Below are 18,915 nucleotides of genomic sequence, written 5' to 3' on the forward strand. Positions count from 1 at the left end.
GGGACGTGCGGTGTTAGGGTGGGACTGGCCGTGTTAAATTGTCCCGTAGTGCCCAGGGATGTGCGGGTTAGGGTGGGATTGGCCGTGCTAAATTGTCCCGTAGTGCCCAGGGATGTGCGGGTTAGGGTGGGACTGGCCGTGCTAAATTGTCCCGTAGTGCCCAGGGATGTGCGGGTTAGGGTGGATTGGCCGTGCTAAATTGTCCCGTAGTGCCCAGGGACATGTGGGTTAGGGTGGGATTGGCCGTGCTAAATTGTCCGTAGTGCCCAGGGATGTGCGGGTTAGGGTGGATTGGCCGTGCTAAATAGTCCCGTAGTGCCCAGGGATGTGCGGGTTAGGGTGGGACTGGCCGTGCTAAATTGTCCCGTAGTACCCAGGGATGTGCAGGTTAGGGTGGGATTGGCCGTGCTAAATTGTCCCGTAGTGCCCAGGGATGTGCGGGTTAGGGTGGGATTGGCCGTGCTAAATTGTCCCGTAGTGCCCAGGGATGTGCGGGTTAGGGTGGGATTGGCCGTGTTAAATTGTCCCGTAGTGCCCAGGGATGTGCAGGTTAGGGTGGGATTGGCCGTGCTAAATTGTCCTGTAGTGCCCAGGGATGTGTGGGTTAGGGTGGATTGGCCGTGTTAAATTGTCCCGTAGTGCCCAGGGATGTGCGTGTTAGGGTGGGATTGGCCGTGTTAAATTGTCCCGTAGTGCCCAGGGATGTGCGGGTTAGGGGTGGGATTGGCGGTGCTAAATTGTCCCGTAGTGCCCAGGGATGTGCGGGGTTAGGGTGGATTGGCCGTGCTAAATTGTCCCGTAGTGCCAGGGATGTGCGGGTTAGGGTGGGATTGGCCGTGTTAAATTGTCCCGTAGTGCCCAGGGATGTGCGGGTTAGGGTGGATTGGCCATGCTAAATTGTCCCGTAGTGCCCAGGGATGTGCGGGTTAGGGTGGGATTGGCCATGCTAAATTGTCCCGTAGTGCCCAGGGATGTGCGGGTTAGGGCGGGATTGGCCATGCTAAATTGTCCCGTAGTGCCCAGGGATGTGTGGGTTAGGGTGGGATTGGCCGTGCTAAATTGTCCCGTAGTGCCCAGGGATGTGCGGGGTTAGGGTGGGATTGGCCGTGCTAAATTGTCCCGTAGTGCCCAGGGATGTGCCGGTTAGGGTGGGATTGGCCGTGCTAAATTGTCCCGTAGTGCCCAGGGATGTGTGTGTTAGGGTGGGATTGGCCGTGCTAAATTGTCCCGTAGTGCCCAGGGATGTGCGGGTAGGGTGGGATTGGCCGTGCTAAATTGTCCCGTAGTGCCCAGGGATGTGCCGGTTAGGGTGGGATTGGCCGTGCTAAATTGTCCTGTAGTGCCAGGGATGTGTGGGTTAGGGTGGGACTGGCCGTGTTAAATTGTCCCGTAGTGCCCAGGGATGTGCGGGTTAGGGTGGGATTGGCGGTGCTAAATTGTCCCGTAGTGCCCAGGGATGTGCGGGGTTAGGGTGGATTGGCCGTGCTAAATTGTCCCGTAGTGCCAGGGATGTGCGGGTTAGGGTGGGATTGGGCGGTGCTAAATTGTCCCGTAGTGCCCAGGGATGTGCGGGTTAGGGTGGGATTGGCCATGCTAAATTGTCCCGTAGTGCCCAGGGGATGTGCGGGTTAGGGCGGGATTGGCCATGCTAAATTGTCCCGTAGTGCCCAGGGATGTGTGGGTTTGGGTGGGATTGGCCGTGCTAAATTGTCCCGTAGTGCCCAGGGATGTGCCGGTTAGGGTGGGATTGGCCGTGCTAAATTGTCCCGTAGTGCCCAGGGATGTGTGTGTTAGGGTGGGATTGGCCGTGCTAAATTGTCCCGCAGTGCCCAGGGATGTGCAGGTTAGGGTGGGATTGGCCGTGCTAAATTGTCCCGTAGTGCCCAGGGACGGTGTGGGTTATGGTGGATTGGCCGTGCTAAATTGTCCCATAGTGCCCAGGGATGTGCAGGTTAGGGTGGGATTGGCCGTGCTAAATTGTCCCGTAGTGCCCAGGGATGTGCGGGTTAGGGTGGGATTGGCCGTGCTAAATTGTCCCATAGTGCCCAGGGATGTGCAGGTTAGGGTGGATTGGCCGTGCTAAATAGTCCCGTAGTGCCCAGGGATGTGCAGGTTAGGGTGGGATTGGCCGTGCTAAATTGTCCCGTAGTGCCCAGGGATGTGCAGGTTAGGGTGGGATTGGCCGTGCTAAATTGTCCCGTAGTGCCCAGGGATGTGCGGGTTAGGGTGGGATTGGCCGTGCTAAATTGTCCCGTAGTGCCCAGGGATGTGCAGGTTAGGGTGGGATTGGCCGTGCTAAATTGTCCCGTAGTGCCCAGGGATGTGCAGGTTAGGGTGGGATTGGCCGTGCTAAATTGTTTGCGGGGTTCCCCGTAGTGCCCAGGGACGTGTGGGTTATGGTGGATTGGCCATGCTAAATTGTCCCGTAGTGTCCAGGGATGTGCGGGTTAGGGTGGGATTGGCCGTGCTAAATTGTCCCTGTAGTGCCAGGGATGTGTGGGTTAGGGTGGGACTGGCCGTGTTAAATTGTCCCGCAGTGCCCAGGGATGTGCGGGTTAGTGTGGGATTGGCCGTGCTAAATTGTCCCGTAGTGCCCAGGGATGTGCGGGTTAGGGTGGGGATTGGCCGTGCTAAATTGTCCCATAGTGCCCAGGGATGTGCAGGTTAGGGTGGATTGGCCGTGCTAAATTGTCCCGTAGTGCCCAGGGATGTGCGGGTTAGGGTGGATTGGCCGAGCTAAATTGTCCCGTAGTGCCCAGGGATGTGCGGGTTAGGGTGGGATTGGCCGTGCTAAATGTCCCGCAGTGCCCAGGGATGTGCGGGTTAGGGTGGGATTGGCCGTGCTAAATTGTCCCGTAGTGCCCAGGGATGTGCGGGTTAGGGTGGATTGGCCGTGCTAAATTGTCCCGTAGTGCCAGGGATGTGCGGGTTAGGGTGGGACTGGCCGTGTTAAATTGTCCCGTAGTGCCCAGGGATGTGTGGGTTCGGGTGGGATTGGCCGTGCTAAATTGTCCCGTAGTGCCCAGGGATGTGTGGGTTAGGGTGGGATTGGCCGTGTTAAATTGTCCCGTAGTGCCCAGGGATGTGCGGGTTAGGGTGGGATTGGCCGTGTTAAATTGTCCCGTAGTGCCCAGGGATGTACGGGTTAGGGTGGGATTGGCCGTGCTAAATTGTCCCGTAGTACCCAGGGATGTGCGGGTTAGGGTGGGATTGGCCGTGCTAAATTGTCCCGTAGTACCCAGGGATGTGCAGGTTAGGGTGGGATTGGCCGTGCTAAATTGTCCCGTAGTGCACAGGGATGTGCGGGTTAGGGTGGGATTGGCCGTGCTAAATTGTCCCGTAGTACCCAGGGATGTGTGGGTTAGGGTGGATTGGCCGTGCTAAATTGTCCCGTAGTGCCCAGGGATGTGTGGGTTAGGGTGGGATTGGCCGTGCTAAATTGTCCCGTAGTGCCCAGGGATGTGTGGGTTAGGGTGAGACTGGCCGTGCTGAATGCAGGGTCACAGGGCAAGGGGCGTTGGGGAGGAGGGGTGCGTGTGTATCTGGGTGGGATGCTCTTGGGAGCTTGTTGCAGACTCGATGAGCCCAGTGGACTGTCGGGGCTGTATGAATTGCCCAAGCCCAACAGTTGCCGAGGTCTGGAGTCACGTAGAGTCCCATCCAGATGAGGAGGGGTGGCTGATCATGGCCCAGACCCGAAAGGGCACTGTACCTCAAAGTGCCCTTCACTCTCCCTGCTGTTGGCAGGGATCGAACACCACATTTGGATCTGGAGCCTCTCCCCTGCCAACAGCTCCTGGGATTCTTGGGGAGGAGGCCTGTCCTGTCGCTGACCTGCTCCCATTTTCCCCGGTAGGTCTGTTTGGGATTAAAAGCTACGGGGTCCATGTTAACGGCTTTGTGAGCCACGAGGATGGCACGATGTCCATGTGGATCGGACAGCGGACACACACCAAGCAGACGTATCCCGGGCGGCTGGATAACCTGGTAACTCTCAGCCTGCATTCCACTATCCTCCCTCAGCGTCCTCCACCACCCCCCCCCCTCCCTCACTCTCTCTAACAGCTGGTCCTTCGCAATCAGCTTCTGACGCACAGACGATGGGTTGGGCCAGTTACCCCGCCCCCCCAGCCCCGGGGTGCGCTGTTCTCTCCCCCCCCCCCCCATGCTGCAGTACTGATTAAACCCCCCGGGGTGCGCTGTTCCCCCCCCCCCATGCTGCAGTACTGATTAAACCCCCCGGGGTGCGCTGTTCCCCCCCCCCCCATGCTGCAGTACTGATTAAACCCCCCGGGGTGTGCTGTTCCCCCCCCCCCATGCTGCAGTACTGATTAAACCCCCCGGGGTGTGCTGTTCCCCCCCCCCATGCTGCAGTACTGATTAAACCCCCCTGGGGTGCGCTGTTCCCCCCCCCCCCCCCATGCTGCAGTACTGATTAATCCCCCCCCGGGGTGCGCTGTTCCCCCCCCCCCCAATGCTGCAGTACTGATTAAACCCCCTGGGGTGCGCTGTTCCCCCCCCCCCCCATGCTGCAGTACTGATTAATCCCCCCCCGGGGTGCGCTGTTCCCCCCCCCCCCCCCATGCTGCAAGTACTGATTAAACCCCCTGGGGTGCGCTGTTCCCCCCCCCCCATGCTGCAGTACTGATTAAACCCCCTGGGGTGCGCTGTTCCCCCCCCCATGCTGCTAGTAGTGATTAATCCCCCCCCCCGGGGTGCGCTGTTCCCCCCCCCCCCCATGCTGCAGTACTGATTAAACCCCCTGGGGTGCGCTGTTCCCCCCCCCCATGCTGCAGTACTGATTAAACCCCCCGGGGTGCGCTGTTCTCCCCCCCCCCCCCCCCTCCATGCTGCAGTACTGATTAACCCCCCCGGGGGGTGTGCCCCTCCCTCAGGTAGCTGGGGGTATCGCGGCTGGGTTCGGTGTGAAGGAGACTCTGGTGAAGGAATGTCAGGAAGAGGCCTCTATCCCCGCATCCATTGCCCGGACAGCGAGGCCGGCCGGCACCATCAGGTAAATGCCCCTTCTCCATACTCGTACCCAGCGTGGGGAGGCCCTTCGGCCCCTCCACCAGCCTGTTACACAGCAACAGGCGGCCGTTCGGCCCCTTCCTCCAGCCTGTTACACAGCAACAGGCGGCCGTTTGGCCCCTTCCTCCAGCCTGTTACACAGCGACAGGAGGCCATTCGGCCCCTTCCTCCAGCCTGTTACACAGCGACAGGAGGCCATTCGGCCCCTTCCTCCGGCCTGTTACACAGCAACAGGCGGCCGTTCGGCCCCTTCCTCCAGCCTGTTACACAGCAACAGGCGGCCGTTTGGCCCCTTCCTCCAGCCTGTTACACAGCAACAGGCGGCCGTTCGGCCCCTTCCTCCAGCCTGTTACACAGCAACAGGCGGCCGTTCGGCCCCTTCCTCCAGCCTGTTACACAGCAACAGGAGGCCTTTCGGCCCCTTCCTCCAGCCTGTTACACAGCAACAGGCAGCCGTTCGGCCCCTTCCTCCAGCCTGTTACACAGCAACAGGAGGCCATGCAGCCCTCGAACAGAGGCCATAACGGGCTTCAGAACGAGGGTAAACCAGACCAGGGCTTGCGGGGAGGGGGTGGGGGGGGGGGGGGTGGTAGGGAGGGGAATGTCTGCTCTTGATACCCCCCCCCCCACGGTTTACCGATTCCTCTCTCTATCCTCTCTTCCCCCAACGGGGGACGGCAGCTACACCTACGAGGACGAGGCAGGAGTTTTCCCCGAGTGTCAGTTCGTGTACGACCTGGAGGTGCCCGCTGGGTTTGAGCCGACGGTGGGCGACGGGGAAGTGCAGGAGTTCTACCTGTGGCCCCTGGATCAGGTGAGGCTCACCGTAACTCTCCAGGGAGCTGGTGGGACCACATCTGGAGCACCGCAGGCAGGTCCCCTCATAGGGTTGCAGGGGTGGGGGGGAGATACCAGTGGTGTTGGAATCGGTTCAGAGTCGAGCCGATCCCTGCCGTCAAGGGAACTGCGTCGCACGCGCGGAGGCCGAACCAGAGCGGGACTCCCACCCGCTGGAGCTGGGAAGGGTGAGAAGCGATTCCGTTGAATCTGGACCAGAGGGCACCATTCTCTGAGGTGCCAATTAAAGACCGAGGCGAGAGGAGGTCTCTCTCTCTCTCTCTCTCTCTCTCTCTCGAGTCTTTGCGGCTCCACGCTACGATCTTGTGTGTTGAGGCATGTGCCACCCAAACCCCCCAGCACTGTGTCCCAGAGCCCGGCCGCTATTTAAGGTTTGAGACTGTTCTTTCGGTCTCGGGGATCGAGGGGTTACAGGAAAGAGGTGGTGAGGACTCAGCTCAGGGGAATTGAGTACGAGAGCCGCGAAGTTATGCTGCAGCTGTACGAAACTCTGGTTAGACTGCCCTTGGAATATTGTGTTCACTTCTCATTTACAGGAAGGGGGTGCGGAGGGTTTGAGAGAGGGGGTGCGGAGGAGATTGACCAGGATTCTGCGTGGGCTGGAGGGCACGTCTTATGAGGGAGCCAGGGCTTTTTTCATTGGAGCGAAGAAGGGTGAGAGGTGACTTGATAGAGGTGTACAAGATGATGAGGCGTGGATAGCCAGAGACTCTCTCCCAGGGCTGGAATTGACTGAGGGGGCATGATTTTACGGTGATTGGAGGGAGGTGTCAGAGGTAGGTTCTTCACACAGAGAGCAGTGGGCTCAGAGACTCTCGGGGAGGCACACGGAGGATAGTGAAATGTAGGGTGGCCGGACCTTCGTAGGGTAATAGGTGGGCACCTGGGCCCGTACTGTTCTATGCAGGCTGGGATTTTATTAAAACCTCTCGTCTGCCCGCAGGTGAGGGAGACCCTCGCAGGTCCCAAGTTCAAACCAAACTGCGCCATGGTTGCACTGGACTTCCTCATCAGACGCGGGATCCTGCACGCCGATGACGGTGAGACCGCCGCTGACGGCTCCACCCCCCCTCCCCGACCTTGCGCGGTGCTGGTTTTGAGAGGGGAGGCGGGAGTTGTGGGGGGGTGGGGGGGGGAGATACTGCTTCCTCTCCCCGCACAGACATTAAATCGGTGGGTGGTGTGTTTTTGCCCCCCTGCAGAAAGACAATACCACCAGTTCGTCGAGGGGCTCCACAGGGAACTCTGAGTCATGCAGGAGCCACCCTGATGCAGTGTGCAGTGTTTGGAAATTCAGCCGGCCTTCAGCGCACGCGGGTTCTACTGTTCTATAGATTTTTGAGTCAATCGTAAACACGAGAGAAAGAGACGGAGGGAGGGAGAAAGAGCGAGAGAGAGAGACAGAGACAGGGAGGGAGAGGGAGAGGGAGAGGGAGAAAGAGCAAGAGAGAGAGAAGGAGACGGAGAGACGGAGGTGTGTCAGCCTACCATCCACTAACCATGCCATCGACCACCTCCTTGAAGGACTGGGAACGACAGGAACCAGACGGGTTGGGGGGTCGGGGATGGAGAAGACAGAGAGAGAGAGAGAGAGAGAGAGAGCAGGATCTTCAAGTGGGAGCTGGGGGTTGGGGGAAAGAGGTGAGAGACATTACACCCCGGGGCGTTCCTGCCGGGTCAGTGGGCGCACGGAGGGTTTGCACAACTGAAGCGGCTCTGTGTGTTTCTCCACCCCCCCCCGCCCCCCCCCCCCACTCTTCAGTGACCCACTTCCCTCAGTTTGAACGCCTCCCCCCTCAAGGTAGTGAATTCCAGATCCTGACCACTCGCTGTGAGGAACACGGATCTGGTCTTCAGCTCATCCACGTTCTCTCCCCCACCCCCCCCAATTCAAACCTCCTGCCGTCGGCTTCTCCCCCTCCCTCTCTCTCTGCGTGGTTCCCCCGAGACCCCGATCGGATCTCTGCTTCTCTCAGGGGAAGGGTCTCGGTTTCCACCTCCTGACCTCTGCGTGCCATTTAATTCTGCAACCCACCCCCGTGTTACTAAACCATTGACCTGAGCGAGCAGAGGGTCCACGGATGACGCAGGACCACAGGTTGAAAATCCTGGCGTCCTCCTCAGAGCTAGCAGGGGGGGGGGGGGGGGGGGGAGAAAATCAGAGCTGGAGGCCTACTCTGACATTGCCCTGCTTCCCGCCACCCCCCCTCCCGGAGCCCAAAGAGAACAAAGAAATCTTTGCCTTTAGTTTCCGTTCTTTAATTAGTAAAAAAAAAGGTACACGTGGACGTTCAGAAAAATATTTACAGTCCTTTTTGTAGTTCCTCGGGTCGGGGCGGGGGGGAGAATAAAACACAAAAAAAAATTGAATCAGCCCATCTTCGCGAACACTGCAGGATCCCTGATCATTGATTCGCAACCTTCAGCTGAAGGCCGTCCTGTCGGGGACAGCTGTAGCCATCGAGTCACTGTCAAAGACATGAAAAGGGAGGGATTGTAGCTTGTCTCCCGACACCTGAAACCAGCTTCAGGAGAGTCCCCACACAACTACCCCCCTACCCCCTACCCCCTACCCCCCCCCCCCCCCCCCCACCCAAGGAGCGCTGCGGTCCCTGGCTGGAATGAAACACGGCCGGCGACCTGCGCACAGCAAGATCCCAGGTTTCTCCTGGGTTGTGGTACTGACCCGCGACCCCAACTATCACCACCGACACGGTAATGGCTGTGCTCGTTGGGAATGCTCGGCTGAGCTCCAACACTCCTCCATCGACACAGTGGCAACTGCGCTCATTAGGAATGCTCGGCTGAGCTCCAACACCCCCTCCCTCCACCCCGATGCAGAGGGACAACAGTGTGTACCTGTCTATAAGAGGCACTGCAGCAATTCGCCGAGGGTCCTCTGGCAGCAGATGCGCGGGGTGGGAGGGCAGGTGGATACAACCCCCAATCCCGAATGGGAATGATATGGCTGTTCGTCCAGCTTGACTAGAGTCAGAATACTGGAACTCCTTCCCTAACGAGGCAGTGTGGGGTCTCCCTATACCACGTGGATAGGCCGGGGCGGGTGCAGTCAGGGACACCCACATCCATGTAAAGGATGTCCAGGCCTAGTAAGGATGAGTCCCCAGGTGGCCGTGTGGTCACTGTGACCAGATCGTACACAGTTAGCTGCCCCATGACAGGAACATGAACCACTGTGTCACTGACTGGGGGGTGGGGAGCCAGCGAACTAATGCCTGGCAGGGGAGGGAGGAAGGGACCTTACCGACACAGTGATGATATTCCGATCAAAAATCTCTGGTCTACTGGAAGAGAGAGAGAGAGAGGTGAATGAGCTTTCACTCATAAAAGGTAGGGCTTAGGAGATGATCCCGAAAGTGACATCAAGCGGTTACCTTGGAGGGGGGGCCAATTCCCGGCTCTTTACGCCCCAGTCTCGTGCCCTCTTTCCAGCCCATTGCCTGCATCATTCGGTTCCCGATGCCGTGACTTGTATTGTCGTACCTAAAGGCAGGGGAGAAGAGGAAGATCCCAGTGATCACCTCAGTGACTCCAAGCCACTGCTGGCTGCTACACGAGCCTCTTGACTGATCGCGCGGAGCCCTCAGCCTCAGTGGCCCGCAACAAAACTCTGTGTCACTTACGCGGCTTGTGTCCTTTTTCGCTTGGGTTCGACGGTATCCGACATTCCCAGTTTTCCCCGCCTCTCCGTTACTCTGAACTTGAACTGCGGACAAAACACACAGAGTTTATTAACGCAACGACTTTCAGGGGGAGTAAGAGCTGTAGAGTGGTCCATGGCGGTCAGGCAGTTTGTTGGTCTCTGTGCCATGGGAAGGGTTTCAGGAAAGATTTACCAGGATGTTTTCGGGAATGGACGGTGTGAGTTATAAGGCAGGTACGCTTTTCCCTATAAGACACTGGGCCAAAAGGAGCAGAACTTAGTCCATGGAGTCCGTTCTGCCATTCAATCATGGCTGATAAGTTCCTCAACCCCATTCTCCCTATAAACCATGATCCCCTTGATAATCAAGAACCCACCTCTATTTAGCATGGGGGATTCCAGGACTGGGAGGCACATTTTTAAGGTGAGATGAGAAAGATTTAATAGAAGACACAAGGGGTAATTATTTTGTTTAAACACAGTGAGTAGTTTGTGTGCGAGATGAGCTTCCTGAGGAAGTGGTGGGTGTAGGTACAGTGACATTTCAAAGACATTTGGATAAGTACATGAATAGGAAAGGTCTGGAGGGGACATGGGCCTGGAGCAGGCAGGTGGAATTAGTTTAGTTTGGGATTATGTTTGGGCCGAAGCGTCTGTTTCTGTGCTGTGTGACTTCATGATCGCAGTCCTCTTCCTCAGTTTGTGCCAAAGTTATGACATGCAGACAGGAGATTCAGAGAACTGACTGAGATTCTGGTGCGGGGGGTGTGGAAAAGGGACGGGACCAGGGTCTGGCTGCGATGCTCTCCACGGTTGATCATGACGCCCAGATGGAGCTGCCAGAAACCCCCCGACTCCCGGGTGAGTGGGGCAACCTCTGGAGGGGTGTAGTGGGTGGAAAGTGGGGATGAAGACTGTGAGCAACAGGCCCAGCTGATCACCCACATGTAGGTGGCTGTGTGAAACTGGGATCACAATATGCACAGTTCCAGTCTCCATGTTACAAAAACGGTGCACAGGCACTGTAGGAGGTGCAAGACTCATCAAGATGGCCCCATCTCACCATGCTGTCTCCCTTCCCTTCCACCCCACCATCACGTGTTTAATCGAATAAACACACTGACACGGTTCACGGCCCTCTGCGCTAGCCGAGGTCTGGTACAAGCTTAAACTTCCTTTTCCCGGCTAGTGAAAAACTTGTGCAGTGATGTAATTTTTCTGTCACCCACCTCTCTCTCACTCTTCTCCAGAGCTTCCAGTTCAGACTCTGAAAGCTTCGAGCGTCTGTGGATTTCCAGGTTTTGCTGAAAGATTAAGACATATTTCAGTACCTGCACTCCTCACTGCGACTGGGCCCGAGCACTAATGGCCTAAACGGCCACCCCAGTCACATCGCCCTGTCTGGTAAAGTGTCTATCGTGCAGTGTGAACAACTGGGGCAACCGAGATCCTTTTCTGAGCAGGGTCGGCGATTTATCACCGTGTGTGTGTTTTTATCCCCCAGTCACGGGACGTGTGCATCACTGGCCGGATCCAGCGTTTACTGCCTGTCCCCGCTAACTGTCCTCGAGAGGGTGGTGGTGAGCTGCCTCCTCGAACGGCTTGTACGTACACCCTCCCATTTCCCAATGGGGACAGAGTTCTGGGATTCTGACCCCGGTGCCACTGAAGGAACGGTTGACTGTGTTCCCAGTCGGGATGCTGAGAGGGTGTGGGGTTTTCTCTCCGTCCTGTTTGAGGTATCACCCTATTGGCCCACGTCCCATGTGATACGTTGAACTGCAGGACAGGACGGGGTTAGGCTTGGCAGAGGACATTACCAGGCTTTCGATAGCTCAGAGTGACGGCACAGGGAGATGAATGGTGGGGGTGGGTTCACGTTACCTTGTGCAGCTCCGAGAGCTGCTGGTGTCGGATGAGGGCCTCCTTGCTGGGGAACTGTCTCCTGCATAACAGGCAGGCCAGCTTCTGCCAGTCGGTCAGCTTCTCCTCGTGGTCCTCCTCCTGGTCCTCCTCGCTGTCGCTCTCTCCACTATAGGCCGCCACCAGGCCTCGCAGGGGGCTCACCTTCTGCAGCCGGGCAGAGGACAGAACATTACCTTGGCCCTTGGAACACGGGGTTCAGTCTTATTTAACATCATTTCATCGGGAGCTGGGGTTTCTGCTACTAGCCTGTGGGTTTTGGAGTGGATGGTGACCATCTAGGTAGATCTGTAACCATGGTGACGGCTTCTTTAGAGGCAGTCTGAGAGAACTAGTTCTAACAGGGATACGTTTTAATGCGGTCAAACAGAACAAGCAGGTGCACGTTAGGTTTCCAGTTGAGAATTTATTCTATTATTTTTTCTTCTGATTGATGGAAACAGGCTTTGGGTTATGATTTGGGTGTTTCTGCTGAGCTGGATGTGGAAAAGAAACACTTGTTCCTAATGAAACGGTTTTGAGAGGTGAAGAAGTAGGTTACTCAATGATCAGACAAGACCAGAAGTGTTTAGCCTAAGCTCAGATGTTTAAAACCAAGAACTGAACTTTGTGCGCTACAGAAGAGTATCGTAACGGTGTGCTGTGTGTTTCAAAAATCCTAAAATGCGTGTTACACATGAATGCTTGTTCCATTTCAGATTAAATTATTCTGTTTAATCCTCATTTCTTTTAAGCAATAACCCTGTTTTATTGTTAAGACTGAGTCTGCAGCATTGTGTGCATGTGTTTCAGCAAAAGACCAGGTGGGTGGGGGGGGTCAGGGAGACAGTGAGCGAGGGAGGAAGGGGCAGGAGACAGACGGGACGAGGAGGAGGGCGGAGGCAAGCTTGGGAGGGGGATTGAGGACAAAAACTAAAGCTGCTATCTCTACTCTCTGTTGCTACTACAGGGTCCTTCACATGCTCGAGGAAAGTGGGGGGGGGGGGGGGGGGGGCCACGGGGGTGATGGGGAATCTCGGAGGTGGATTTAAGGTGATCCTGCACAAGGTGGGCGCACACTTTTATCCCAGGTTTCGTACCGAGCGATTATCCTCATCTTTCACCTTGTCTGTGGTGCGTTTCAGGTGCTCCATCATGACATGCTGCCTCTCCGCGAGGGTGCTCTGAAAAGAATGAGAGTTTCCGTCAATCAGGAGAGCGAGGGCCTCAAGGTGGTGTCGGTGTGGTGAAGGCCAAGCTGCCTGCAAGCCACTGGGGAGGGAGTTTGTGACTGGATGCCCCCTCAGTACAGCATTTTGTTCCCCTGCCAGCCCTTAGGCCCCACAGTCACTTACTGCTGACTCTAGAAAATACCCACTGGTGCTATTCCACTGCTGAGGTCATCTCACTAGGCCCAGTCCAGCTCCCAGGGTTAGGGGTAGACATGAGGGGAGTGTGGCCCCCGGGGTGGGGAGTGAGGGGTATACATGCAGGAAGGGTGACACAGTGTGGAGTGGGGAACATGCGGGGGGGGACACGGAGGGGGCGAGTGAGGGGTACACACGTGGGGTGGGTGACAGACGGAGGGGGGGGAGAGAGTGAGGGACAGAGGGGTGGGGTGAGAGGTGCACACGGGATGCCGACAGATGGGGGGGGTGAGGGGTACACGGGGGGAGGGTGAGGGGCACACGCGGGGTGGGTGACAGACGGGGGGAGGGTGAGGGGCACACACGGGGTGGGTGACACATGGACAGACGGGGGGGGGAAGAGAGTGAGGGGCACACGCGGGGGGGGTGACAGACAGCGGGGTGGGGTGAGAGGTGCACACAGGGGATGCTGACAGACGGGGGGAGGGTGAGGGGCACACGCGGGGTGGGTGACACACGGACAAACGGGGGTGTGAGGGGTACACACGGGGGTGGGGGGGGGGGGGGGTGATGCTAACAGCTGAGTGAGTTCCCCTGCTTTATGAGGCCCGGAGTGGGTGAGAGAGAAGCAGTGTTGTGCCCTCCTGCTCCTCGCCTGTACCTTCTTCTCCAGCATGGCATAGCCAGCATCCGCCGAGGCAGACTCTCGCCGATCATCATCCCGTAAGTAGCTGAGCGGCTGGAAACTGTTCTTGAAGTTCTCCTTCTGCTTGTTCATACTCTTGGCCCAGCGCTCCATGTCTTTAGCAATCTGTAACAGCGGAGGTACCCACTCAGAATGGATGGGTTGCGAACCATCACCGTCACACCCTGCTGCCGGGGGGGGGGGGGGCATTCTCCACCAGCAACCACCGAAATCCAGTCCAAGGCTGCTTGCTGAGCTAGGCCCCACCCTCAAAACCCAGGTCCTTTATAAACACTTTGACACGACAGGTGGACGGGGTGTTGGAACCCTCCTCCTCGAGCCTGTTACACAGGAACAAGAGGCCATTCAGCCCCTCCTCCTCAATCCTGTTAAGCAGGAACAATGATATCATTCAGCCCTCCTCGAGTCTGGTATATTAGTAGGTCCAGGCTGATACTGCCCTGCTTGGTCCCCACTGCTCCTCACCAAAACCCTACCAACATCAATTCTGAAAAGACCACCCAACACCACTGTTTCTAGTGGATATGTGCACATGTGTATGGGGAAGGGGGGGAAAGAGAGGGTGCAGGTGGTGGTGGGGGGGGGGGGGGAAAGAGAAAGACATTTCCAGGCCCTCATTTCTCTGAGTGAGGACAAGATTCCAGGTCTCACGTCCCCGACCTGAAGTCTCTGTGCCTCTCGATGCTCGGCACAACGTCTCCACGGTCAGTCTGGGGACATGCAGAGCAGGCTCCAATCCTGAATCCAATCGGCCTCACTCAGGTCTGCACCAGAGGAAACAGTTTCTCTCCGCGGCTCCCTGTAAAGGACCAGATCGGATCACCTCCCCTCCGCTCTGGTTCGAGTAGTGTAAACGTTTGGCAGGAACCAAACAACAGCAAAGAGGTAGCGAGGCCACACTGCCATTGCTCCCCCTGCCACCAAACAACCTCCACTCACATCCGCGCCCACTCCCCCACCCCCTCCACCGACCCGAATGATCAGCCACAGCGCGGGGAAGAGAGGGGGGAAATACACACAACGTGTCGGTCTTCACAACCCCCCGCCTCGCGTTCCCCAGGAGGAACTCAGCCAAACAGGAGGCCAGTCAGGGATGTGCAGATCCTGCCCCTCACTGAGCTATATCCGGGGTGGGGTGGCTCAAAGTTAAAACAGCAGCAGGTCAGAAACATGAAAAAGCAGGATGACCCTCACCCCTGCTCCCCCATTCAGTGATTACTCCACTTTCCTGACCAGCCCTCATAACTCACTCACTACCCCACCTCACCACCTTACTCGTCAACCACCTACCCTCCCCCTACCTTAAATATATTCAGAGACTCCACCTCCAGCCCCCCCTTTTCAGGAACAGAGTTCCAAATACTCATTGCCCTGTGTCTCCACCTCCTCTGTTTTATACCAGTAACCCCTTATTTTTATCCCGTAGTGCCCAGGGATGTGCGGGTTAGGATGGGATTGGCCGTGCTAAATTGTCCCGTACTGCCCAGGGACGTGCGGGTTAGGGTGGGATTGGCCGTGCTAAATTGTCCCGTAGTGCCCAGGCATGTGCGGGTTAGGGTGGGATTGGCCGTGCTAAATTGTCCCGTAGTGCCCAGGGACGTGCGGGTTAGGGTGGGATTGGCCGTGCTAAATTGTCCCGTAGTGCACAGGGGTGTGCGGGTTAGGGTGGATTGGCCGTGCTAAATTGTCCCGCAGTGCCCAGGGATGTGCGGGTTAGGGTGGATTGGCCGTGCTAAATTGTCCCGTAGTGCCCAGGGACGTGGGGGTTAGGGTGGGATTGGCCGTGCTAAATTGTCCCGTAGTGCCCAGGGATGTGGGGGTTAGGTGCATTAGCAGTGGTAAATTCAGGGTTACAGCAATAACGTAGTGCTGGAACCATGGTGGGGATCCTCTTCAGAGTGTTGTCTCAGGCTCAGCAGTGGGCCTCTCTCTCCAGCATGGGGAATCCTCCCGGAAGGGGAGTCATCCACTCCATGCCTCCTCAGGATGTCTCACATTTCACCAATGTTCGGGGATGCATGGTTGTGACCAGTGAGTCAGCCGGCCAAGAGTCCAGGTTAGTGCACGCTGTCAGTGGGAACAAGTGTTCGAACTGCACCAGCAACAGCAGGTGAAACCGGTCATAACTGTGACAATTAGAGCTCAGCCTGCAGTGACTGTGTAACCCCTAATCCCTCTCCAGCACCCAGAGCTGTTCTCACCTGCTGGGCGGTCTTGTTCTTGGCTTTCTCTTTCTTCTCCTTGCCTTCCTTGGAGGTCAGGTCCTTGCCAGCATCTCCGCTCTGGTCAGGGGCTGGGAGGTAGGTCTGTTTGTCGCTGTCCCAGTACAGGTATTGCTGCGTCTGTGCATTATAGTAGTACTACACATGAAAATATATACACAAAGAGAGAGAGCGCCATTAACCCGGGAGCCTCACACTTGCTCGGGTCACAATCACGCTCCGATGGTACCAGGGGAGGGAGCGAACCAGGAGCATCTTGCTTCGGGACGTGTGCGCGCGCGTCCCTCTGTACTACCGGTGCACAGAGGGAGCTGGCATTGGCTTGTGTAATTGTGGATTGCCACCATGACCTGGATGAGATATACTCAAGCACGTGCTTTTGCTGATAATCACTTGCACACTAACCCACTCCCTCACATCTCCCCGAAACAGTCTCCTTTCTTCCACCAACAGCCTTTCATCTTTCTGTCCCGGTGCATTTATCTAACTTCCCCCACTCCCTTATGCTTCCTCTACACGGTCTCCTCCCTCTCTCCCTACCCCAGCTCCCCCACACCCCTGTACATTTATCCAGCCTGCCACACACCCTACTCCTCCCTCTCTCCCTACCCCAGCTCCCCCCCCGTACATTTATCCAGTTCCCGCCACACACCCTACTCCTCCCTCTCTCCCTGTCCCAGCTCCCCCCCCCATACATTTATCCAGTTCCCGCCACACACCCTACTCCTCCCTCTCTCCCTACCCCAGGTCCCCCCCCGTACATTTATCCAGTTCCCGCCACACACCCTACTCCTCCCTCTCTCCCTGTCCCAGCTCCCCCCCCCATACATTTATCCAGTTCCCACCTCTCTCCCTACCCCAGCTCCCCCCCCCGTACATTTATCCAGTTCCCGCCACACACCCTACTCCTCCCTCTCTCCCTGTCCCAGCTTCCCCCCCCGTACATTTATCCAGCTTGCCACACACCCTACTCCTCCCTCTCTCCCTACCCCAGCTCCCCCCCCGTACATTTATCCAGCTTGCCACACACCCTACTCCTCCCTCTCTCCCTGTCCCAGCCCCCCCCGTACATTTATCCAGTTCCCGCCACACACCCTACTCCTCCCTCTCTCCCTGTCCCAGCTCCCCCCCCGTACATTTATCCAGTTCCCGCCACACACCCTACTCCTCCCTCTCTCCCTGTCCCAGCTCCCCCACCCCCCCGTACATTTATCCAGTTCCCGCCACACACCCTACTCCTCCCTCTCTCCCTGTCCCAGCTCCCCCACCCCCCCGTACATTTATCCAGTTCCCGCCACAACAACTGCTCCCCACGTCCTGCGGCATACACACACTCAAGGATGTTATGACATCAGGACAAGATCCTGCTCAATAATTCAACACCATCCCACCCGATTCCCCGACAAAACAAAGTTCTGTCTGTCCTGAATTCAATGCTGCATCATCTACTGCCCACAGAATGCCAAAGGATTCCCCAACCTCAGTGAAGGGATTGCTCCCCACTTTGGACTGGATGCCTCCTGAAACTGGGCCCTGTGTTTTAGATTTCCCAGCTCTTTTGGTGGTGGTGGTGGTGAGGGAGAGGGAGAGAGATATTCGGGGTGAAGGGTACAATCTCTCCGCCTCTGGCCATGTCTGAGCCCCTTCAGAGCCTGTGTCTTAAGAGAACCCACTACTGCGATTCCCAATCCCAGTTCACACAGTGTCTGTGCAATCCAGTCCCATTTACAGCATTTGGCCCCTATATCTCTAAACCCTTCCAAGTCAGGTACCCATCTCGGTGCCTTTCAAATGTTGTCCCCGTACCAGCCTCCACCACCTCCTCTGGCACCTCGGACCACACGCGCACCACCCTCTGTGTGAAAAAGTTGCCTCTCAGGTCCCTTTCCCCTCTCACCCTAAACCTATGCCTCTCTGGTTTTGGATTTCCCTACCCTGGGGGAGAAGACCTTGTCTATTCACCCTTTCCATGCCCCTCGTGGTTTTATAAAGGTCACCCCCTCAGCCTCTGACACTCTGGGGAAAACAGCCCCCAGCCTCTGCCCACAGGTCAAACCATCCAAGTCCTGTACATCTTTTCTGAACCCTTTCAATCAGGGCAACTTTCTCACACTAATGTAGGTTTGTTGTTATTTGGCCCATTTTTATCAGGGCCAGCCTCCCCAGAGAGCATCTCATCACTTGGGGCTGTCTCCAGGCTCTGACCGTGAACCACATACATTGCTGCCTTTCAGATAACCCCTCGAGAGCCTTGACTGAATCCCCACGCTTCCAGGGAAAGCATTCCAGGTGCCAGCCACATGCTCCAAGAGAAAGTTGCCTCATGTCACCCTTTTACTAGATGCTCCCAACCTATGTCCCACACTGACCCTCAATCCTTCCACCGACATTAACAGTTCCTCCCTCTCAGCTCCGCCCCAGTGCCCATCGATGGTTTTAAACACCACCAGGCCTCCATCTGGACACTGAATCCAAGGTTTGATGGGGCCATCCCCACCTGTGTCACATCAACACCCCCGCCATCACACCCCCAAGGCACGCGGTCTGGCTTTACCTGAGAGTTGGGATCGTAGTACAGGCCTGTCTGGGGATCGTAGTAAAAGCCCGACATCTCATCGTACTGATAGGTGGAGACGTCTGGGACGGCTGTGGAGAGGAGAGACGGAGGGTCAGGGTGCCGTTAAGCTTTGACTGCAGTTTTCTGGATTTGATCGCCATGGTCTCCAGTGACCCAGACGCTGAGGGGCACAGGACATAGAACACAGAAAGATGGTCTTTCTGTTCTCTTGCTGTACTTGACCACAGCTAAACACGTATGCCCTTCATGATTACAGACAGGCAGAGATACAGCTCAACAAACCTGGACGTGCCTCGTTACCGCCCAGGCAGAAATTGGCTCAACATTGTGATTTTGGACTCCATCTGGCGTTTGTGGGGAGAGGGTCCCCGTCACGAGACTGGCTGACCCAGGCTCCCCTCCCGTTACCCCCACCGTGCCAAGGGCCTGTACTCACGGTACTGGGTGTAGTCCTGCGTACCGGTGCTGGAGCTCGCAGACAGTGTGCTGGTGCTGGCTGCTGGAGCCTGGCCAGTGTTGAGCTGGGGCTCGGCCACGATCTCCACCTTCTGAGTCGCCGGGGGTCGTGAGATCTGCGGGGGCTCAAA

The 18,915-nt window shown here is 57.0% G+C and overlaps 2 protein-coding genes across 9 annotated transcripts in view; one reads left to right on the forward strand and one right to left on the reverse strand.

Moving 5' to 3' along the window:
- The first annotated feature begins 3,564 nt into the window (after positions 1 to 3,564).
- tpk2 (thiamin pyrophosphokinase 2) lies at positions 3,565 to 8,039 on the forward strand. The gene is made up of 5 exons (XM_059643961.1): positions 3,565 to 3,987; positions 4,896 to 5,014; positions 5,713 to 5,845; positions 6,833 to 6,929; positions 7,092 to 8,039. The coding sequence occupies exons 1-5, from the start codon at positions 3,580 to 3,582 to the stop codon at positions 7,136 to 7,138; spliced, it is 804 nt and encodes a 267-aa protein (XP_059499944.1). The 5' UTR covers positions 3,565 to 3,579; the 3' UTR covers positions 7,139 to 8,039.
- An 87-nt stretch (positions 8,040 to 8,126) lies between these two features.
- LOC125449982 (RNA-binding protein 10-like) overlaps positions 8,127 to 18,915 on the reverse strand; it is a 40,950-nt gene continuing 30,161 nt past the window's right edge. The window contains exons 16-26 of one of the 8 annotated variants that reach the window (XM_059643954.1): positions 18,765 to 18,900; positions 18,305 to 18,396; positions 15,730 to 15,888; positions 13,484 to 13,633; positions 12,556 to 12,639; positions 11,438 to 11,623; positions 10,783 to 10,857; positions 9,534 to 9,616; positions 9,285 to 9,393; positions 9,155 to 9,191; positions 8,127 to 8,357 (exon numbers count right to left, since the gene is read on the reverse strand). In XM_059643954.1, coding sequence (XP_059499937.1) covers positions 9,177 to 9,191; positions 9,285 to 9,393; positions 9,534 to 9,616; positions 10,783 to 10,857; positions 11,438 to 11,623; positions 12,556 to 12,639; positions 13,484 to 13,633; positions 15,730 to 15,888; positions 18,305 to 18,396; positions 18,765 to 18,900 — 1,089 coding nt within the window. In that variant the 3' untranslated portion in view covers positions 8,127 to 8,357; positions 9,155 to 9,176. Of the gene's footprint in view, positions 8,358 to 9,154; positions 9,195 to 9,284; positions 9,394 to 9,533; positions 9,617 to 10,782; positions 10,858 to 11,437; positions 11,624 to 12,555; positions 12,640 to 13,483; positions 13,634 to 15,729; positions 15,889 to 18,304; positions 18,397 to 18,764; positions 18,910 to 18,915 lie in introns of all 8 variants that reach the window. The other 7 variants (XM_059643960.1, XM_059643959.1, XM_059643957.1 and 4 more) reach the window with 7 other exon arrangements.

Source organism: Stegostoma tigrinum, unplaced genomic scaffold (assembly GCF_030684315.1).
Source record: "Stegostoma tigrinum isolate sSteTig4 unplaced genomic scaffold, sSteTig4.hap1 scaffold_350, whole genome shotgun sequence".
NCBI classification, from domain to species: Eukaryota; Metazoa; Chordata; class Chondrichthyes; order Orectolobiformes; family Stegostomatidae; genus Stegostoma; species Stegostoma tigrinum.

Excerpts from the sequence above, each read along its gene's own strand:
- tpk2 (XM_059643961.1), top strand. The coding sequence starts at position 3,580 with ATGAGCCCAGTGGACTGTCGGGGCTGTATGAATTGCCCAAGCCCAACA. Across the intron at positions 5,846-6,832 it reads ACCTGTGGCCCCTGGATCAG|GTGAGGGAGACCCTCGCAGG; the intron begins GTGAGGCTCACC and ends GTCTGCCCGCAG. Across the intron at positions 6,930-7,091 it reads GATCCTGCACGCCGATGACG|AAAGACAATACCACCAGTTC; the intron begins GTGAGACCGCCG and ends GCCCCCCTGCAG.